This window comes from Pseudophryne corroboree, chromosome 3 (genome assembly GCF_028390025.1).
Source record: "Pseudophryne corroboree isolate aPseCor3 chromosome 3, aPseCor3.hap2, whole genome shotgun sequence".
Taxonomy (NCBI): Eukaryota; Metazoa; Chordata; class Amphibia; order Anura; family Myobatrachidae; genus Pseudophryne; species Pseudophryne corroboree.
The window spans coordinates 220,124,098-220,145,641 of NC_086446.1; the positions used below are offsets into that span (position 1 = coordinate 220,124,098).

The following is a 21,544-nucleotide window of genomic DNA, read 5'->3' on the forward strand; positions in this document are numbered from 1 at the left end:
AAAAAAAAAAAAGGGTCTACTTCATATTGTAAGAAGATGGTACACTTAAGCAACAATGTTACAGTGGTTTTAAAGTTTTATTGTGTATGTGTGGTTTTCTGTCTCTGAGGTATAGAACAGAAAACAAGCTGGTTAGATTTGTATAAACAAACATTTTTCAGAAGATAAAGCTATATTAAAAAAAACCTCACACAATAAATCTTTATGCTTTTTTTTGTTTTTGTTTCAGTATTATGCCTTTTTTATATTGAACTGGTTAATAATCTGTGTATGTTGGGTATGTTGCAGTACAAATGGCCATTGCTTTGCAATAATTGAAGAAGATGAACATGGTGAAATCACATTAACGTCTGGCTGCATGAAGCTTGAAGGCTCAGATTTTCAGTGCAAGGTAAAACACTGCGTGTACAATTTAACAGGAATGGGAGTTGGAAGTGTATAATTACACCTACTAGTGTTTTGTATATAGTGTTACGTATATAAACAAGGAGGCTGTGAGCCTGATTTGGATTTGTATGCAAGCCCGATGGTTTACGTACAAATCAGATTGTTGGTTGTTCTGCGCATGTACAAGTCCCGTTCTGCGGTCACTCGCAGTCCCCTCTTAGCTTAGATTTGGGTGGGTTATTTTGTTTCTGTGCAGAGTAAATACTGGCTGCTTTATTTGTACACTGCAATTTAGATTTCAGTTTGAACACACCCCACCCAAATCTAACTCTGTCTGTACATGTTACATCTGCCCCCCCTACAGTGCACAGGGATTTTTTTTATGAGCTAATAAGTGTGCAGCTGCGATCAGGTCTGAATTAGACCCATGGTCTGCTTCATTGTGCGCAGACTTCCTGGACTCGGATGACTGTATCTGACAGTCCTGAGTCAGCTTCAGTTTATGCAGATTGGCCAAGTGCTGCAATGGTGACCAACTCTGATTGCAGATGCATACAGGAGGCATCTATCTTCTAAATACACCCCTGCTGCATTTGCATTGTATTTGTACGGTATTGCACAGCCACTTCCCTTCCTTCTGTGCAATACCCTGCAAATCAGAATTAGGTCCCATGTTCGCACTAGTACAGTTTTATAACTTTTCATTCATCATATTGTGTGAGACCAGCAGTCGTTCTTAGGTCTTAGAGGTTTCAGGTACAATATATTGATGAATAGCTCTAGAATGGGCTCATTATAAAAAAAAAAAAAAAAAAAAAAAAAAAATTCTATAAAGTAATAGTGTGTAAAAAAAAATTTTTTCTTGCTTGAATAGGTTCTCCAGGTGTCCATGTCTTGTTAGTATTTTCCCACTTGTTTACTCCAGGAGGGCGGTCACTGAGATTTAGAGGCAGCAGTTGTCACGGTACAAGCGCTGTGTACTGTTAGGAGTCTTTACGTGCAGTCGAGATCTAGAGTAAAATAGAAGGCCACAAGCAAGTTAGAAATGTGTATTGCATCTGGCTGGGATTTCTCATGACAGCTTGCACAGAAGTACTCATGGTTTTCATGTAAGACTAAATTCCCCTTTTATTCTGTTGCAAATAGGATTCTCCCAAAGCCCAGTTACGAAGGACGATAGAGTGCTGCCGGACTGACTTCTGCAATAAGCATTTGCAACCCACATTGCCTCCCGATGGGAGACCAGGTAGAGTGATTCATCAGTATACTACAAAACCTATAATATGCTGCATGTAACAAACAGGAGCTAAACCAATTCTAGGTTAAGACTTTCTCTTAAAACCAAACTGTTGTTAGCTCTAAATCTGTCGGCTCTATATTGCCAACCCCATAATGCTCTAAAACACATCTACTTTTCTGATTTAGAGGCTGAATACATCTTAAAAATATCTATATTAAATAAATTTCATATATTCTGTCAAATATTTGTAGCTTGGCTCTAGACACAATCTTCCATGTAAGTGCTCATACACCCATTCATTTTGGGCATTCTGTGCACTTTCTTAAATTCTGGGAAAAGCTCCTTTTATTGCTGATACTCCAAGATATGTCCAGGAATGTACCTGTAGAGTCCTACTTTCTGAGAAGCACATGGTTCTCTTAACATTTATTTCACCGTCGCCTTCAGCCTTCACAAGTTGAACGATATAATAGAGTTCTGTGGAAGAGCTCAGTAGGTACATACTGTAGTACACTTTGAATCAGGCAGGCTTTCAGAGTCTTCTGAACTCTTAATAAAAATGGGAACAAAATTCAAGGATTTAATGGTCTAAAAATAAACGCATTTATTCTTTGTTTCTTATCAGTGTGACTAACCCATGCTTCATCTTTGCAGAAGGAATATTTGGCAGAAGCGCACACCTCATTGCTCTCATAATATCCGTTGTGGTCTGCTTTTTAATCATTATGGTCTTCATCCTCGTCACCTGTGCCTACAAGTAAGATTCTTACTGATACAAGCTTGTATACTCTTACACTTATTCTAGTGGTCCACTTCTTATTTGGCTACATAAAATCAAGAAAATTACTAAATACAGATGGGTCTATGTTTTTCTTGACCTTTAATAGGGTTAACTGAGACTGGGCAGTCGGACGTAATCCCCTGCTGTATTGTTCTCTGCATTGTATTGCAGCTGAGAACAATAGATGAAGGGTTTATGTTAATAAACCATCTTGTGCCTAGGTGCAGCAAACTAGCCAAGATAACCATGGACCCATCTGTATTCCTATCCATCTATCTAATACCAGCGCTAAAATGTGAACCTTAAACAAGTTTACTGGGGTTTGGAATGGGTTACCGGCGGTCAGCATAACGACACTGGGATCCCGGCAGCGGGGCAAGCGCTAGAAAGCCCCTTTTGGGCTCGGTGGCTCAGTATGCTCGCCACAGGTTTTATTCCCACTCTATGGGTGTCGTGGACACCCACAAGTGGGAATAGTCCTGGGCCAGGATCCTAGCGTCTGTATGCTGACCATCAGGATCCCGACCGTCTGGATCATAATTACATCCCCAACAGACTACCAAGAAAAAATATCCACCAGTGCAATTTGGAGTCTAGAACTTCATAAACCTATGTATGTTGCACAGCCGAAAATTTATTAGAAAGTATATTCATTTAACATTTTACAATTTAATGTTTATTTTGTTAAGAGCATTATAAAGTATAAGCTAAAAAGAAAAAAAATTACGTCTCGTTATTTTATGGCTGCGATTACTATAACATGTTTTTGACATTCTAGACTAGTACTTTGGTTTGACATACAGTATTTGTCTACATGACAGGCTGCCAATTGGACATGAGTTGTTATATGCTTTGCAACTGGTCAATGGTAAAATTGTGTAAAGTCTAAATAAAAAAAGATTGCATTCAAAAATAATGCCAACCTTTGTTTTTATATTTAGTTTGCAATATAAAGGTGCATACACACTTGCCGAGAAAGTAAACAACGTCGCTTATTTTCACCCTTCCTGAGTCATTTACCTTCTTAGCAAGTGTGTATGCCGGCAACGACTAGCGATGCGCATCCCCGCGGGTCATTGACGACCCTCGCTGTCGGCCGTGCATGCAGCTCAATTTGGACTGTCGTCCAAGAGCTGCATGCATAGCCCGGCCGTGGCGTGACGTCACTGAGCGATTAGGTCGTCATATCGCTCAGTGTATTTCCTGCCGCCAACCGCCCCGGCACGGGAGGGGAAACACTAGGCGACGTCACTCACAGAGCATGTCGTCTAGTGTGTACCCACTATAAGTCTGCATATTATCTTCATTGCATAGTTTTAGACTACTTTTGAAACCTTTTCTAAGTTCCCGTGAACCAATGTTGTACATAGTCTATGAAGAGCATCGATTTCATTCCCACAGCTTGTAAATTTAAGAAGTATTTGCCTAAAAAGAGTAAAGCCCCGTACACACAGAGGAGATGTGTGCTGAGCGAGGGGGGACGACAAGGGGCCGCTCATTTCACCCAGCGGTGAAATGAGCGATTTCACTAGATTAGTGCTCCATTTGTCTACAAATTATCTTAACATCTATGTAGAAGATATGGAATATACGTTATTAAAATGTAAACTGATATTTGACGCCATCTAGTGCTGTCTTCACATAATATAATTTTTAGTGTACGTAAGTGATTTGTGTGCAGATGCACAACACATGTTACCCAGTAGTAGAAATAGGCTGTGAAATAGGGGCAGTTATTGGGGATTTTATTTTGCCTACCTTTGGCAAGTGAAACAAAATCTGTGATAATGCGAGCTTTCAGGGACTAATAAATTACTCCCCAGGGATCAATTAACTACAGTAATGTACCGTGGCTAATTGAATTCCCTCCTTATTATTCTTTAATTTTTTCTTATTTTGTGTATTTAACTGTACAGTAAAAGCTAACTAGTATGGTAGTGTTGTAGATCATTTATTAATAATGTCCATTTTGCAGGCACAAGTTGACATCTCAGAGAATGCTGTATAATAGAGATTTGGGACAAGATGAGGCATTTATACCAGCCGGGGAGTCATTAAAAGCTCTCATTGACTTGTCGCAAAGTTCCGGTAGTGGATCAGGGCTCCCTCTTTTGGTAAGTTAAAATAATCTTAAACTTCAATAGATATTTCACAACAGTTGTTATGGCGAAGAGTTTAGTGAAATATACCTTTGGCTTTGCAGGTACAGAGAACAATCGCTAAGCAGATCCAGATGGTGAAACAGATAGGAAAGGGAAGATATGGAGAGGTTTGGATGGGAAAGTGGAGAGGTGAAAGAGTGGCTGTGAAGGTTTTTTTCACTGCTGAGGAAGCCAGCTGGTTCAGAGAGACGGAAATCTATCAAACTGTGTTGATGCGACATGAAAATATTCTAGGTAAGGGGAACTTCAGCTAGCAAGAATGGGCAGTAGTCGTCCTCATGTACTATGTTGAGCCTTAAAATTGTTGTCTGGCGATTTATAGTAGTTCATCACACATCTACGCTATATCAGCCATGCTTAGTGCATCATTACTATACTTTATTTAGCAGCGATATAATGGCTTATGTATCATGCTGCTTGCTGATCACTGCATTATCAATCTGTATAAAAATAAATATTCCATGTTTTTGCAGGTTTTATAGCTGCTGATATTAAAGGGACTGGTTCATGGACACAAATGTACCTGATAACAGAATATCATGAGAATGGATCTTTATATGATTTTCTAAAGTGTGCAACTCTGGATACAAGATCTTTACTCAAACTGGCTTATTCTGCTGCCTGTGGCCTATGCCACTTGCACACTGAAATATACGGTACTCAGGGAAAACCGGCGATTGCTCACAGAGATCTGAAAAGTAAGAACATCCTGATAAAGGAAAACTGGACCTGCTGCATTGCTGACCTGGGGCTGGCAGTCAAATTCAACAGGTACTTGTCTAATAATAATTCCAGTACTTGGATACTAAGTAGCATCAGTGAGGTTTCCTTGCAGGGTGGACCGTAGGTCTGCCCTCTTTAGCGTTCATAGTTTTAGTACATGTGTTACCATGGTCTCTAACATGAGCTTAGATCCCACAGATACAGCACATCAATAGTAAGTATAGGTATGGCTCACGTTTTAATTAAGAGAATAACATAATAGCATGGTCAAGTATAGAGATGTTGCACTGCCCTGGTTGGCTAGAATTATGGGTAGACTGTCTGCAATATGGGTTACTGTTGGGTTGCATTTAGCAGGAGTCTGAGTGTCCAAGGCAGCTCATCATGTTACTGTCCCATGGGCAACTCTGTCTAACTTGAAGTCACCACGGAACTTTGAGGGAAAAAACTCTTGGGAAAAGGGCAACGTCTGGTAGAAGCACATACTTTAGGGTCATGACATCTGTACAGTCATTCCAAGTGTAAGTCAAAGCAGCCGAGCAAATGAAGATGCATTGACTAAAAAGAATTCAACCTGTTCTATGAGGACCCACTTTCAACAAAAAGGGTCTGAGAAATCCACAGAGCAGAATGGTATCTGGTTGTATGGTGTAAATAGCTCATCCCACCATCACTTACTATGCACATTTCCAATGGCTTGCTCTGTAGGAACTTTCTCCTTCATCGTGTCCAGAACAAAAGGAAAGGGTGCTTGTGTGCTAATTTCTAACAGTAAGAGGTTTTGTCTGGTGCGGGCACATTATTAATAAATCTTAGTTTAGTTTAAGATAATTTTCACTGAGAAGTAGACATTATTAAGTTATTTCGTTTATTAATTGGAGCAGATCTCCCAAAAGTTTAATTTTTTGCACCGAACACCGACAAGGTCAATACTAATGTGTATTTCATAGTAGTGCGTGATTATCTTCACCCCTTGGTGTTTCCATATTATGGTCAGTACCTGTATTGATGCCTTGTAAAATTTTGTCTTCGCTGTTGGGGAAACTTGTTGTTTGTATTCTTATTTTACTTTATCCCTGGGAAAAACCTCAGGCAATCACTGCATAACTTTCCTTTTCCTACCAGTGATACCCATGAAGTGGATATTCCCCTGAACACCCGTGTGGGCACGAAACGTTACATGGCACCCGAGGTTCTAGATGAAAGTTTGAATAAGAACCATTTCCAGGCTTATATAATGGCTGACATCTATAGCTTTAGCTTAATCATCTGGGAAATGACCCGTCGCTGCATCACTGGTGGTAAGATGTGTGTGTTGGTGTGACCGGTGTGAAGCCGCTTCTGAAAGGTTACCACGACCATACTGTTATATCACGCTGAAAACTCTGTAGCAAATAACAAACTGATTCTTAAAATTCTTTGATGTCGTTTCTTTTTGTGTGTGTGCACACGTGTTTTTATTTTAGAAATAGAACCCTGGGTCTGATTTAGAGATGTATGCTAATGCATTCGCAGCTGCAATCCCGTACGCAGCTACTGTGCAATAATATATGCTAATGCTATAGCCGCCCAGAAATGTTTTCAGACTGCCCCAGGTGGCTTCGCAGAGTCACATGCAACTACCCCATTGTCTTCCCCAAACAGTACCTTACTGTCAGTCACTTTGCAAATAAATCCTCACTGCGAGCAGCATCGGATAGGTAACTGGGCACATGCGCGCTGCGACCGTGACACATTCTCAGTCGGCAGATAATCACACATGGAGATAAAGTGGATGGAGATAAAGTACCAGCCAATCTGCTCCTAACTGTCATTTTTCAAACACACGACATGGCAGTTAGAGGCTGATTGTCTGGTACTTTATCTCCGTCCACTTTATATCCGTCTAAGGTAAATGATTTGTGGGTACACTGAGAAAAGTGTTTCCATAGCATTTCTTTGGGCCCCTTTTCAAAGGAAGTACTGAGACAATAAATACTGGAGGAGATGTACTAAGCAGTGAAAAGATTGGAGAAGTTGCCCATGACAACCAATCAGCTGCTCTATATAATTTTATGGTATGTAAATGATAAATGTTACTTCAATGCTGATTGGTTGCCATGGGCAACTTCTCCACTGACTCACTTCTCCCCCACTGAGTGAGAATGCTGTTCTAAAGATGCCACCAGTCGGAATAACATTTTTCTTGTTGAGTCAGGATGAGGATGCTGTAACTTAAACCCTAAGCAGTAAATTGCTTTCTGTTTATAAATGGAACATTTCTTATTTACACTTTTTTCTAGGTATTGTAGAAGAGTATCAGTTGCCATATTATGACATGGTGCCACATGACCCATCCTTTGAGGACATGCGAGAAGTTGTGTGCATGAAATGTTTACGGCCCACGGTGTCAAACAGGTGGAATAGTGATGAAGTAAGTGCTTCTCACAGCTGCAGAGAGTATGATGCATGTTCCAGTTCATCTTAAGTCTTGAAAGTCATTACTTCTGTGTGAACAGTTGTGTAATTTTTTTAAATGGATAAATATATATACACGCTGTGAATGGATTCTTATCTATTGCTTAAAGTACAAGGCAAAGCTCTGCCTCCCTCCCCCTACACACACACACACACACACACACACACTCATCTGCACCTATTTAAACAACACACTTTGTAAAAAATAAAGCAAGGCATTTTATTATACAGTTTAGCTTTTAAGTGTATGCATTATGGGGTCTAATTCAGACTGGATCGTAGCTGTGCAAAAACACGGACATTTCCGATCAAAATCTTTGGCACGAAGGGGAACGCCCAGCATAGGGCAAGTCTGCCCCGCATGCCAGGCCCTACCCCAGGCAGAGGCGATCGCACAAGTGAGATGTCGTCGCATCTACCAGGTCTAAAATAGACCCATGATACGGTTTAGTTTATAATGGTTCCCCCCATAAAATGTTTCAAACTATCATTATTCGAAAATTGATCACCTGTATTAGATCACCGCCTATTCTGTAAGCGCATAGAGCCCCCTGGCTTTATTGTCCTTTAGAGGCCGCTGCATACAAACACTGTGTGTGATTCTGGGTAACTCACAAGTTGCAGTGCGCATGGCTCTCGCTGATTTCAGCATGCACATGTGCCAAAGAAAGGTATCTGCTTCTGCTCTTGCACCAGATCAACTATATCCACGTGGACAGACATTGCTAGTGCGTGGGTTCACACTAACCGTGACATGGTCATTGGTGGGTAACATCTTTGCAGTGACCATGTGAGCACACAGAACTCTTGCGGCAGTGTTGTGGGCTCCTGTACCTCTGTAACGCCCAATAAGTGACTGGCATCTTAGTGAACAGTGTAAGAGATATACCCATGTGTGGCTAGAGAGTAGGCTGAGGTGACACCCGTATCTGGCACACACCTTTACCATATCAGTAAGTGTGAATCATTTCCATGTGTATTCGGTAATGCTTAGTCCTAGTATGAACATTTATTCATTTGATGTGTTTAGTGCGGATTCTAAAAGCCCTTAAATGTGCTTTGAGGCTAATTGTCTAATAAATGAAGGAAATTGACCTATTCCCACACACACACTTTCTGGCAAGAGTTCACTTCTTTGCTTTGTGTCAGTTACAACATTGCCTGCAGCTTGCAGAATAATTGATGCCTTGTAAAATAAATGGAGTTCTATAGGACAGTACATTAAAGACTAAAAATACCCTGCTGCATGGATTTTTTTTTGACACGTTAATGAAAGTGCCTGTAACGCTCCGATAAAGCCAGGACAAAGTACAACATTGTGTCTCTCTTCTAATGAGCACTGGTTTTTAATACCCGATTAAATTTGCACTAAGTTAATGGTTATCAAATATATTATTACATTGTTTTAGAACCATATCTGTAGTCGGCCAGATAAAACTGACTGCCTGAAGGCTCTGTCACTGTAAAAACAAGACTGTATGCTCACTACCCATTTACCTATCACTATGTTTGGAACCCCCAGTGTGAGTAGCTTTCTGTGCTGGGGACTGTAAACATGGCTACATTTTATAATACGTTTCAGCGTATACTGTAGTAACTGAGAGCATGTTTGTTTTAGAGTCCATAGCAACACCTAGACTGTAAATCATTTTTTCTTATTTATTTTTAAGATTGTGGTAAGTTCTGCAACATTTCTGTGTTTGGACACCTTTGTTTAAACATATTTAAACAAGTGTTTTTTGAGTTGTGTGTGTGTAGTATGTGCTGTGTATGTTATAAAGATAAGTATTAAGCATACTTACCTACTCTCCCAGTTCCTGTGGGAGACTCACGATTTTTCGGGTATTCCCCTGCACTTCCGGAAGAGTGGGTAAATAAAGGGAATCTGCAATCCCCGAGGAGGGGCGGGACTTAATGATGCGACTATATGCTAATCGCATCATTTTAGTTCTCCCTCATATGCAAATATGAACCAATTGTGGTATTTTCCCTGTAATGGGGTAGTGCCTATTGACATGCTTCTCCTCTCTGGTCATCACCCGGAGAAGAAGAATTAAAAGTATGTGTATGGTATTAGCTCCGCTTTCTTGAAACCAGAATCCAGAAATCTGCAGGAATTGGACAGGGGGAAGGAGTAAACGGCCAATTCAACTGCTAATGTCTGTATCACATTCTCAGTAGGTGCCGCCTCCTACAGTAAACCAAAGGAGCACTTCTGCACAGTTATTATTAGCTATGGTAGTTCATTATTATCCTGTGCTGTGTAAGTAAAGACAGTGGTAGTCCAAGTTCTGTATACCAGATTCCCCAGCATGCACTAATTTTGACATTTACTACAATGTATATATAAAGCTGTAATTCCTTTTCTGTTTCTTTATCTTCAGTGCTTGAGGGCAATCTTAAAGCTAATGGCCGAATGTTGGGCTCAAAATCCAGCATCCCGTCTCACAGCTCTAAGGATCAAAAAGACGCTTGCAAAGATGGTGGAGTCTCAAGACGTCAAGATTTGACAGTGGGAATATCTGTCATCAGCATTAGGACTCTGAACAGAGGGAGCAGAGTGCGAGAGGGGGCAATTGAAACTTCAGCCTTTCCTACCTGTGGCATTTTGCTGGCTGCTATATAATGACTCAATACAGTACTATGTAGAATTTTGTGCCGAGGGCAACTCCTGCTCATTGGGAGCCTCTGTCTTTGTCAGATCAGAAATATTTTTGTTTTTATATTTTATCAAGACTTCTATCAGATTTCAAAGCTCCAGTTTAATGAGTAATGAATTGCATGCTCAAGCTATATTGCTTTCTGTGAAAGCAGCAACCAAGATAAAATCTTTTTTGTTTTTGTTTTTTAATAATTTTTTTTTCATTGCTTACACACCCTGGTGGATGGTGGAGAAGAAACGTGAGCGTTGCCTTTGTAATATCTGTACCTTTCATGCTCAAAGCAAGAATTTTTTATTGTGCCAGAAGTCATCATTTTGCCTTGTTTTAAAACTCAAATTATTATTTTTTTTCCTTTTTATGAACCCATTAAAATGCCAAACATATTCTTGATATTACTCATAAGCTTCCCATCTTCACTGTAGAGAAACCACGGACCTTTCGGTAAGAGTGAACGTAATATTCACGTTGAAGTAGTACCAGCTTCGTTTACTTTGCTCTAATATGGTCTAAATGTCTGATAAAGAATTTATGACTAAAACACAATTTGATTCTGTGAGTTGGGGTCTAAGAAACCTCACAAGACTTTAAACATATTGTTGTACCAAACAATCTAAAATGATGGCAGTTCATTCAAAAAGCTAATAATGAACTTGTATTTTTTGTTGCCAGTGTAAGTCTGAAAAAATATGTAATAACTAATATGTATCTTATGCTTATGCTAAAGATGGAAATTGGAAATCTAGAAAAGAAAAAAGTATAGAAATTTATTTTATTTAGTGCCACACACAAGCCATTTATTCTATACATTTTACTTTTTAATGCAAAGAAATTATTTTGTTATATTTATAAGGCTTTTTGTGCCGAATACTAACAAATGTAATTTAATTTGATGGTTCAGTGAACTTTACTATGGGGGACATTTACTAAGCAGTGATAAGAGCGGAGAAGTGAGCCAGTGGAGAAGTGCCCATGGCAACCAATTAGCATTAGTGTGTCACCGTGAACATACCGAGAACACTTATCACTCGCATCTCTAGTGTTGCTTTTAATTGTCAGCCAAACTGAAGACCGTGCCAAAGCAACACTATTCAGTGTGCACTGAAATAGGGATGGTCACCAGTGGGTTAAACATGGTGGTTAACGTCAATGACATGAGTACGGGTTGCCTTCTGTGCCATTAATTGTGGAAAAGCATCAGATCTCTAGCATCGATGACAAGACCATCGACCATTGGTGGCTGTTAACCCTCGATAGCCAATGGCCATACCTACACTAAAATGTTTTTCCAAAATAATTATCTAGCCACAGTGTGAGGGCTGTGTGAAAACAAAACTTATTCCTGCTTTCAGTAAACCTCATCTCCTATAGAGGTGTGCACAAAAAAATAATTAATGAGAACCTACTGAAAAATCACAGGTGTGAGACCACCATTGAAGTAATGGAAAGGGAAGAATGCTGTACTGTGATTTATTTATTCATTTTCATCAGTCCCGTTTTTTGTTCCAAAATGGCCAGATTATTGTGCATATAGGCACCTTTCTGTTGTAGAAAATAATGAATTTGGGAACCATTGTATATATCTATAAGGAAACTTGTCCCCCAACTTTCAGACTATTTAATTGTCTGAAGTACAGTGCTTTCGGTGTCCATAATTCCATATTTTGTTGAGTTTGTTATGCTTTTTTTATTTTATAAAACAATATGGTGTCCACATACCTATAAGTGCTTTTACCTTGTGTCTTCAGTTATGCTTAATTTTATTAAAATGCCTTAAGGAAATTAATAGTAATATCCATTTCAGTGGCAATATAACATTGGGTCTTAATCTATAGAACCATACATTGGGAACTAAAGAGGACTGTTTTTCAAGTAGCACAGTCTGTATGCAATTTTTGTTGCTATAATTCTTATTAAAAACATGAATGTTACACATGAAAGTAATATGTCTATCTTTTTTACTGGAAAAAATTGTTCCTGCAGTTTTTTCAAAATGTGCAACACTTGTAAGAAAATGTAGCTTAATGAGCAGATGTCTTTTAATGATCTCTAGTGTTTAGTAAAGCATAATTATCACAGTGTCCATTTTTTAATTATGTTTATATGTCAATATATCACTTTCAAAACAATCTTTGTGTAAAAAAAAAAATACAAAAATTTTTTATGATGGTACGTACAGTACAGTTCTCTTCACTGGTTTTCACATATGACCGCATATGCTAGGCGTCTTTCACACCCCACAGGTGGGATGTAATGCCGCCCGAGTTCGGCGGGCATGCGGGATACCAACCGAACTGCAATCACTTAGTAGGCAAAACTATGCCTTGTAAGTGATTGCCCCTTTCAAAGTACGTCCAAGTTCAGCCGGCATTCCACGTGGTCGCCGAACTCGGGCAGAAGTACATCCGGCCCCACGTTTCAAACAAGGTTTAGGCAATTTGGAATTTTGCTTAAGAGTACCATTTCCCTGGTAAAGTGTATCATTGCTAATCTAGAGGTTCCCAAATGCTGTCCTCAAGGCACCCTAACAATCAAGGTTTTAAAGATATCCATGGCTCAGCACAGATGGTTAAATCAAACTGACTTTGTTATTAATTAGTAAGTCACCTGTGGCCAAGTATGGATATACTAGAAACCTGGACCATTATGGTACCATGGGGATTGTGTTTGGGATCCTCTGGTCTAATCCACTCCCTGATATAGGCCAGTCTTTCTCAACCTCGGTCCTCAAGGCACACTAGGGACGGCTGTAATGTAGTGCGAGACTGCCGGAGCTCCAAGACTCTGGCCGAACTGGTAAGTTTTTTTTTAAAGCAGCAAACATTTACAAGGCAAAACCAGGTTGGTTTGAAATGTTTGCTGCTTTAAAAAAGGTACGAGTTCGGCCATAGTCTGGGAGCTCCATCAGTCTCGCACTACATTACATATAGCACCAACATGAGCATGGGAAACCTAATTAGTACCTCAGTTATTTTGATTTAACCAACAGTACTGAAGCCTTGATATAACTTAAACCTGGACTAATAGTGTGCCCTGAGAACTGAGGTTGGGAATGCCTGACACACAGAAGGTGATGAAATACAAATACAGTATCTCAAATAAGCAATGACTATAAGCACTTGGGATGTCACCCTTCGTTCCTACTTATCTAACAAGGAGTGCCAACTGCTGCTGTAGCACTTGGTGTAAGTGTCACAAATGGCACTTATCCACTTGACTTAAGTTAGCGGGAGGTTGACAATTTGATTGAGACGTTTATAAATTTTCTCATGCGTCCTAGAGGATGCTGGGGACTCCAAAAGGACCATGGGGTATAGACTGGATCCGCAGGAGCTTGGGCACACTAAAAAGACTTTGGTGGTGAACTGGCTCCTCCCTCTATGCCCCTCCCCCAGACCTCAGTTAGACTTTGTGCCCAGGAGTGACTGGACACACACTAGGGGAGCTCTACTGAGTTTCTCTAAAAGACTTTGTTAGGTTTTTTATTTTCAGGGAGACCTGCTGGCTACAGGCTCCCTGCATCGTGGGACTGAGGGGAGAGAAGTCAGACCTACTTCTTCTTAGTTAAAGGCTCTGCTTCTTAGGCTACTGGACACCATTAGCTCCAGAGGGTTCGATCACTTGGTTCGCCTAGCTGCTTGTTCCCGGAGCCGCGCCGTCAACCCCCTCACAGAAGCCAGAAGAAAGAAGCCGGGTGAGTATTAGAAGAAAAGAAGACTTCAGTGCCGGCATTAGACTTCAGTAACGGAGGTAACACGCAGCGGTCGCGCTGCGCTCCATGCTCCCACACACCAACGGCACTCACAGGGTGCAAGGCGCTGGGGGGGCGCGCCCTGGGCAGCAAGTTACTGTAAGTTTTAACACTGGCATAAGTACATGTTCGGTTCCTGGGCACTGTTTATGATTCCCCCGCCAGATACCGCAGTGGTCACGCTGCGCGCCATTGCTCCCACACGCCAACGGTTTGTACAGGGTGCAGGGCGCTAGGGGGGAGCGCCCTTGGCGGCAATATACCTATTTGTGGGTGACAACAGAGCTATACAGTGGGAAGACGCTGTATAGGGACCCCCAATACCATACATAATGCTATATTAGCGGGCTGAAGCGCACCGAGAAGGGGTAGGGCTTAGCCCTCACTTCGGGTTACAACGCCATTTTCTACAGGTCCCCGCCAACAGCATGAGGGGGCACGATGTTTAGTGCTATATGGTGTACAATATAGCACTATTTTAGACAAATTGGGCATGTAATCTGTGAGTTATGAATATAGATATATATATATATATATATCTGTGTGGTCCCTGTCAAATACCAGCTTTAGCTTTAGTCGACAGGAGTGAGTGCCCTGTCACTTATGGGGATCACAGTAGGCATCGCCGACTGTGGTTGGTAATTGATTCTGTAGATGCAGTGTCAGCAGGTCGGTAGTTGTATACTTATCAAAAGTAAACACTGTATGGGAGACACAGTAGTATGTGGGTGACTCTGTCGTCACCAACTGTTATTACTGGGTGTAAATTAACATGCGGTAACTACCTTATGCCTGTATATATGTTTATATGTATATGTATGGTACGGTTCCATGGGCCTGTAGCTCGAGCGCAGACATGGTAGTATATGTGGGGCAGTGTTATTGTACTTATTTATGTATACTTCCCTCGGTCCCCTAGGAGTTACAAGACTGTTATTTTACCTGGTTACTACTCCCTGCTGTCGACGAATACTACGTTTTCTGTCGATCATAATGTTTCCTGGTAGATCCACAACTGGGGCACTCAGTACATGGTCATACACATTCAGAACACGTTAATGTCACTAGGGACCCGTGGGTTCCGGATAATGCGATTATATATATATATATATATATATATATATAATGTTTAGGATATGTGTGTAATTGTGTATTACATTATGTATAATCATATTATGATTTATAAATTTATAATGAATGCTGAAATAATAGTATTCCTTCTTATGTGCTGGTCGCTCTGTTGAAAAAGCTCTAGGTCGGCCGGGGCGAGTTGGTCTCAGATCCCCAAGGAATCCGAATGATTATTCCTTTCCCGCTGCGGATAGAATACTGTGAAAGTCAACTCCTGGTCGACACGGGGCCCTATCAAAAAGGATCGTGTACAGGAAGCTAAGTGATATTTTATTCTTTACTTTGGAGCTATTTGCATTGCCTGCACATGGGGAGTGATTGTATTCGGTAAGGCATCCGATAGAATTACCCTATAGAGAGAGGGGATGTTCCTTATGTTGATCCTTCTCTATAACATGGAGGCAGGTTGCTGTACAACTGCAGAAGAAATGCTGAGGCTGAATCCGAGATACTGGAGTGTTTCCCTGGGACGGTGTACAGCTGTTGGGGAGGCCTCTGTTCAGTCAGTCTCGGCGGATACCTCGGGTAAGTCTAACTTCGTGAGTTAGATTCCCTCACAAGGGCTGGTGACGCATTCGGTTGTGGGATGCAGTCATTTTAACCGGTTAGATACCTTTCTTTTTTCCTTCTCGGTGCAGATTGTGGAAGGTGACAAGGTAAGAGTTCTGCAGCCTTGTTAGGTATGCAGAAGCGGATGTTGGTTTCTGTTCTACCACATCCATAGCATGTCACTGGGTCTATCTGGCTGGTGCCCACTCTGGTGGAAACTCGTCTATTATTTTTCAGTCAGTCCGGGAAGGGCCTTGAACCTGTGAGTTTCTAATAGAATCCAATAGGGGACATGCTGAAGTTTACAGATGATTCCCCTCACTGAGTGTTTGAATAGATCTTAGGGATTCCCCTCTAGAAGGGGAGACGGTACGCGACGCCATGCCAGAGTTGCGTCAGGTTCAGGACATGGTCCTGCTGTCCATGAAATAAAAAAAAAAAAAAAAGATTTCTACTTACGAAGGGAGTTCCAGCACGTAAAGGTAGAAAAGGGGTTAAATGCGTTTTTCTCCGCATTCGGCTTACCTGGGTTGATGTCCAGGATTGTCTTTGCCATTTCACAGGAGTGATGACAGTATCATGGATTTCTTTCAATAGTAAGTGCCGTGGTTATTCTGTACTGAGACGCTCTCCTGATTACGGCGAGGTCAAGAAACAAGTGGTGCAAGTCGTTGGTTCTCTCTGACTGTGCTTCAACACAGGGAATGGCTGTTGTTCCCAACGACGCAGATGTCGGAGGTGGGTATCAGAGTAGATAGTGAACGGTTGAGGTTCTGTGGTTTTCTGTGGAAAAAGGGTCTGAGGATCCAGAGTCGGATCAGATTTGCAGTGACAATCCAGCAATATGTTCCGTTGATGAAGAAGATGGTGCGGCCTAAGAGGTTTTTCAGTGAGCTGGTCGAATGCCAGAGTGTTTCTCACAAGGACAGTTGGAAATGCGGTCCGGGTCTCACCTGCACATGCGCCAGAATATAATCCTAATGGCACGGATATTGCTCCTGTGGTGTATGCTCAATTCTCACCTCCTAGAGGGACGAAGGTTCGGAATCCAGGTGGAGTTCCTGGTGTCCATGCATGCAGATCTCCGAGACTGGGTAGCAGTCCTTGCAAGGGAAGTATTTCCAGAGGAAAAGGTCAAGCTGGGAAGCTTGTCTGCAATAAGCTTTCTTAGATTAAGAGCTATTTTCAGTGAATATATGCTTAGTGATCTGGCCGTGTTGATTCTGTCGGATGACTTGACAGCAGAGGTGTAAGTAAGCCGCTAGGCGGGACAAGGAGCAAAGTGGCAATGGCAGATGCCGTAAAAGTTTTCCGCTGGGCGAAAGGACTGATAAACGCTATATTAGCAGTCTTCTTTCTGGATGTGAACGACCGAGAAATAGTTTCCTCTGCAGATGCGATCTAGGAGAAAAACAGTTGTCTTTGGGAAGTTTCACTGAAGTGACAAGTCTTGAGGAGTGCCTCAATTGGACATGTTGGCGTCTCGCATCAACGGGAGATCTCAGGAAATTATTCCAGGTCAGGGGTCACTCAAGCTATAGCAGTGGACGTCCCCGGGACACCTTGGGTGTTTTCAGTCGGTCTATGTGTCCCCTCCGTTTTCACTCTTCTGAAGGTGATAAACGTAAGACGAACAAAGGTTCAGGCGATCGTCATTGTTCCGGTCTGAACATGGAGGGATTGGTATCCAGTTCTTCAAGATTTCCTCTTAGAAGTTCCCTGGCCTCTTCCTCTACGGGAGGAAATGTTACATTAAGATCTGGGCGTGTATCAAGGCTTACCGCGGCTGCGTTTGGCGGTGTGGCGGTTGAACGCCATTTCCTAGCCAGAAAGGGTATTCCAGTGAAGTCATTTCCACCTTTCTTCAGGCTAGAACAGGAAAAACGGCAAAGCCTTACCACCGTGTTTGGAGGAAATATGTGTCTTGGTGTGAATCCAAAATGGCTATTACGGAAGCTTCAGCTGGGTCGTTCTTTTCCATTCTTTGCAAGTAGGTGTGGGTGCAGGACTAAAGTTAGGCTCCATTCAAATGCGGTTTTGGCCTTATAAAAAATTTTTCAAGAAAGAATTGGCGGCCTTTCCGAAAGTTCGGACCTTCGGGGAAGGAGTACTGCACATCCAACCTCCATTGGTGCCCCCATTGGCACCTTGGGACCTCGCAGTAGTGTTGAGTTTTCTTGTGTCACAATGATTGGAACCTGTCTGAAGGGCTGTGTTACAATTTCTCTCTGGAAGAGTGGTCGTGCTTTTGCTTTGGTGTCCGCAGGGCGGGTGTCTGATGTACTGGCTGGGTCTCACAAGAGCCCCTATTTGATCTTCCAGGAGGATAGAGCGAAATTGAGAACTCGGATAATAGTTCTGCCAACAGTGTTTTAGGTGTTTCGCAGAAACCAGCCTATTTGATGCCTGTGGTTACTTAAGCTGATTCAAGGTCTTTCGATGTAGTCAGAGCTTTGAATATTTATGTCGCCAAATTGGCTCCGATTGCGGAATCAGAGGTTCGCTTTGTTCAGTATGCTTCCAGTGTGTTTGGGGCGCCTGTGTCTTTACAGTCGGTTACACGCTAGATCTGTGATCCGATTCGGCGTGCTCGTTCTTCGGCTGGATTATCGTTACCAAAGTCGGTGGAGACTCATTCTACTAGGAAGATGGTTTCTGCTTGGGCGGATGCCCGAGGAGCCTCGGCATTTCAACTTTGCTGAGCGGCTGCTTGATCGGGATCAAACACTTTTGCTGTGCTCTACAAGTTTGATACCCTGACTGATGGGGACCTTTTGTTGCTCAATCGGTGCTGCAGAGTCGTCCGCACTCTCCCGCCCGGTCTGGAGCTTTGGTATAAACCCCATGGTCCTTTTGGAGTCCCCAGCATCCTCTAGGACGTATGAGAAAATAGGATTTTAGTACCTAACGGTAAATCCTTCTCTTAGTCCGTAGAGGATGCTGGGCGCCCGTCCCAGTGCGTACTGTCTGCAGTTATTGGTTATGGTTACACTCTGGTGGTGTTTCTTTCTGTCAGACTCTTGCTGGCGTTGTTGATGCCTTAACATGCGGCGTTTTTGTTATAGGTTGTGTTGACACTCAGGTTGTGTTACCTATTCTCTCAGCATGTGGCTGTGTATTTTTTTTATGCCGTTGGCTGGTATTCTATTGAATGCCACGTTTGGCGGTATGTTCGTGGTGTTAGCTGGTATGACACTCACCGTGTTTAAACAATAAATTCCTCAAAATGTTCGTCTCTCCTGGGCACAGTTCCTATAACTGAGGTCTGGGGGAGGGGCATAGAGGGAGGAGCCAGTTCACACCCAGTCAAAGTCTTTTTAGTGTGCCCAAGCACCTGCGGATCCCGTCTATACCCCATGGTCCTTTTGGAGTCCCCAGCATCCTCTACGGACTAAGAGAAAATGATTTACCGGTAGGTACTAAAATCCTATTTTTAACTGTTTGTGGGCCTAAAATCCTAAATCAATTAACTTTGTATAAAGGCCCCGATTCTGTTCCGTCCTAGTCGAAGCACAACCTCAGTGATGAATTTAATGGAAGATTTATTAGAATTGAATGACTGTACTTACCAGAAAACGCCTAAAAAAAAGGTCTACTGTTCATACAGGCCATAGTAGAAAGGGTATTCAGTCTGAAATCCCGGTTGTCGGGATGCCGGCCCTAACCCTAAAAGTTACCCCGATACTTACCTTTGGGATGGCGGCTGTCGGTCTTCCAGTTCTGGTCTCCCGAGTCGTGTCGGAATTCCGGCATCTGTCACATGACCGCCAGCATCCCGACAGCCGGGATGCTAAACGTATCCCGTAGAAGGACAACTTGTGGAATTACTGACAGAGGATACCAAAAACTATACTACATGAGACTGTCATTCTACGTTGTCTTGTTGCGTTTAAGAATAAAATAATAATAATAATAATAATAATGTATCCTCTGGATTACAAAATGGTGAACCTAATCTAACTCCGTTACAGTCATTTAAGTGGTTTATGTAATATTTTTATTAAGTATCCACAAATTTCTCTTATCCAAACTTTTAACATGTTCTTTATTGGTTCTTTGTGTCCTTTCCTGCAAAGGTCAAAAGGTCCATTCTGTAACCTGGGTTAATGTGTTATGTCCTAATGTACCAATGTCTGATCTACATAGTGTATCATAATGTGTACATAATGTGTACAATAAAAAAACATTGTATGTAATATAGTAAGTGTAAATAGTTAAGAGAATTATAACCTAAATAAGTGGCTATAATATTGATCTTCAGAGATAGATATATGTGTGTAAATAAATAAATATATATATATATATATATATATATATATATATATATATATATATATAATATAGCCATAATTGTAGAATAAACTTTGAAAATGTAATACTAAAGGTATTTTGTACAGCATCTGGTTTATAAGGTGCCTTATATTAAGTTTACCATAAATTTTGTCCTTTACACAGACTATGTCCTATGTATCATTTCTAAGTAAATAAGCTTATTTTAGTAAACACTTGTCTTGTATGTTTCTCCAGTATTAATTCTGATCCTGCTTTTCATGACTAAGTAATATAGATGAAATGGTGCATCTGAGAAACAGTACTGTGCATCTGTCCTACTGTGTATATGCTCATATTATTTTTATATCAATTGCTTTGAATAGCTCATCTGGTTAAATCCTATATGTCCCTTATTGGAGGAAAAAAAGAAGACAAACAACCATATCAACAAAACACTGCTGAGCACACCACTGAATAAATGGGTCCTATATTTGAGGAGACGTGATGCTTGCTTTACAGTAACGGCTATTGTTTGCATCAAAGATTTTGGTTAATAACGTGTGACCAATGTGCAGATCTGGCCGCTTTGTGCTTTGATTGTGATAGGGTCATTAGAGTCCTAGTATGTGAATTCCCAACCAGTTGCACAATAAATAAATTTGGGTTACTTCTTACAAAAAAGTAAAATTATATTGTTTTGTAAAAAAATATAGATATTTTGTTCCAAATATGTGTTTACACACAGTATCAGTATATTATATTATTATTATTATTATTATTATTATTATTATTATATATATTATTAAAACTAATAATTAATCCTGTGATGAATATCCTTCAGCAGATTTTACTTTGTCATCAGTTATGCAACTAAAAATCAGGTAACACGGAGACGCCTTGTGTGAAAAAGTACAGACTTTACATAACCATTTAATAGAACCAGCTGCTACTGATAGCATTTCCTGGTGATAAAAGAATGAAGTGCTACTATACAGCTATTGCCAATCTTCCCTGAAGCAGGGCTCCCGGCAGCTAACCTGAAATAGTCAATTTTACGATGCTCTGAGCAGTTGTTAAGAACCCAAACCTGCATCTAGTGATCTACAGACTGGTAGAAAAAGGGTGAATGTTAAATGTAAGCACAGTTTTAGACTTCTGTATGGCTTTCATGAGAGAAGAGTCAGGAGAAAGCTCTTTTCCCAAGTATTGCACTACTACGTAGGTATCAGAATTCCAGATGTTGCACCTGTAGTAAACACAAGTCCTCTGGAACAAAATGCTTTGAATAGAAACTCATAGTGGCATTATATGGCCTTTATGTACAATTTCTGCAGCGGGGTACACTGGTATTCTACAGGGAATAACATCTGGGTGTAGACTTGGATCTTGATCCGAGGCACCAACAGGCTAAAGCTTTGCACTGCACCGCTT

At 41.2% G+C, this 21,544-nt stretch overlaps 1 protein-coding gene across 2 annotated transcripts in view; it reads left to right on the forward strand.

Annotated features, from left to right (window-relative positions):
* Nucleotides 1-12,350, forward strand: part of BMPR1A (bone morphogenetic protein receptor type 1A) — a 143,733-nt gene extending 131,383 nt beyond the window's left edge. For both annotated transcript variants that reach the window (XM_063958828.1, XM_063958829.1), the window contains exons 5-13: nt 289-391; nt 1,534-1,633; nt 2,282-2,384; nt 4,384-4,522; nt 4,612-4,804; nt 5,044-5,341; nt 6,419-6,594; nt 7,576-7,706; nt 10,135-12,350. In XM_063958828.1, the coding sequence (XP_063814898.1) occupies nt 289-391; nt 1,534-1,633; nt 2,282-2,384; nt 4,384-4,522; nt 4,612-4,804; nt 5,044-5,341; nt 6,419-6,594; nt 7,576-7,706; nt 10,135-10,260 (1,369 nt within the window). In that variant the 3' untranslated portion in view covers nt 10,261-12,350. The remainder of the gene's footprint in view (nt 1-288; nt 392-1,533; nt 1,634-2,281; nt 2,385-4,383; nt 4,523-4,611; nt 4,805-5,043; nt 5,342-6,418; nt 6,595-7,575; nt 7,707-10,134) is intronic.
* The last annotated feature ends 9,194 nt before the right edge of the window (nt 12,351-21,544 follow it).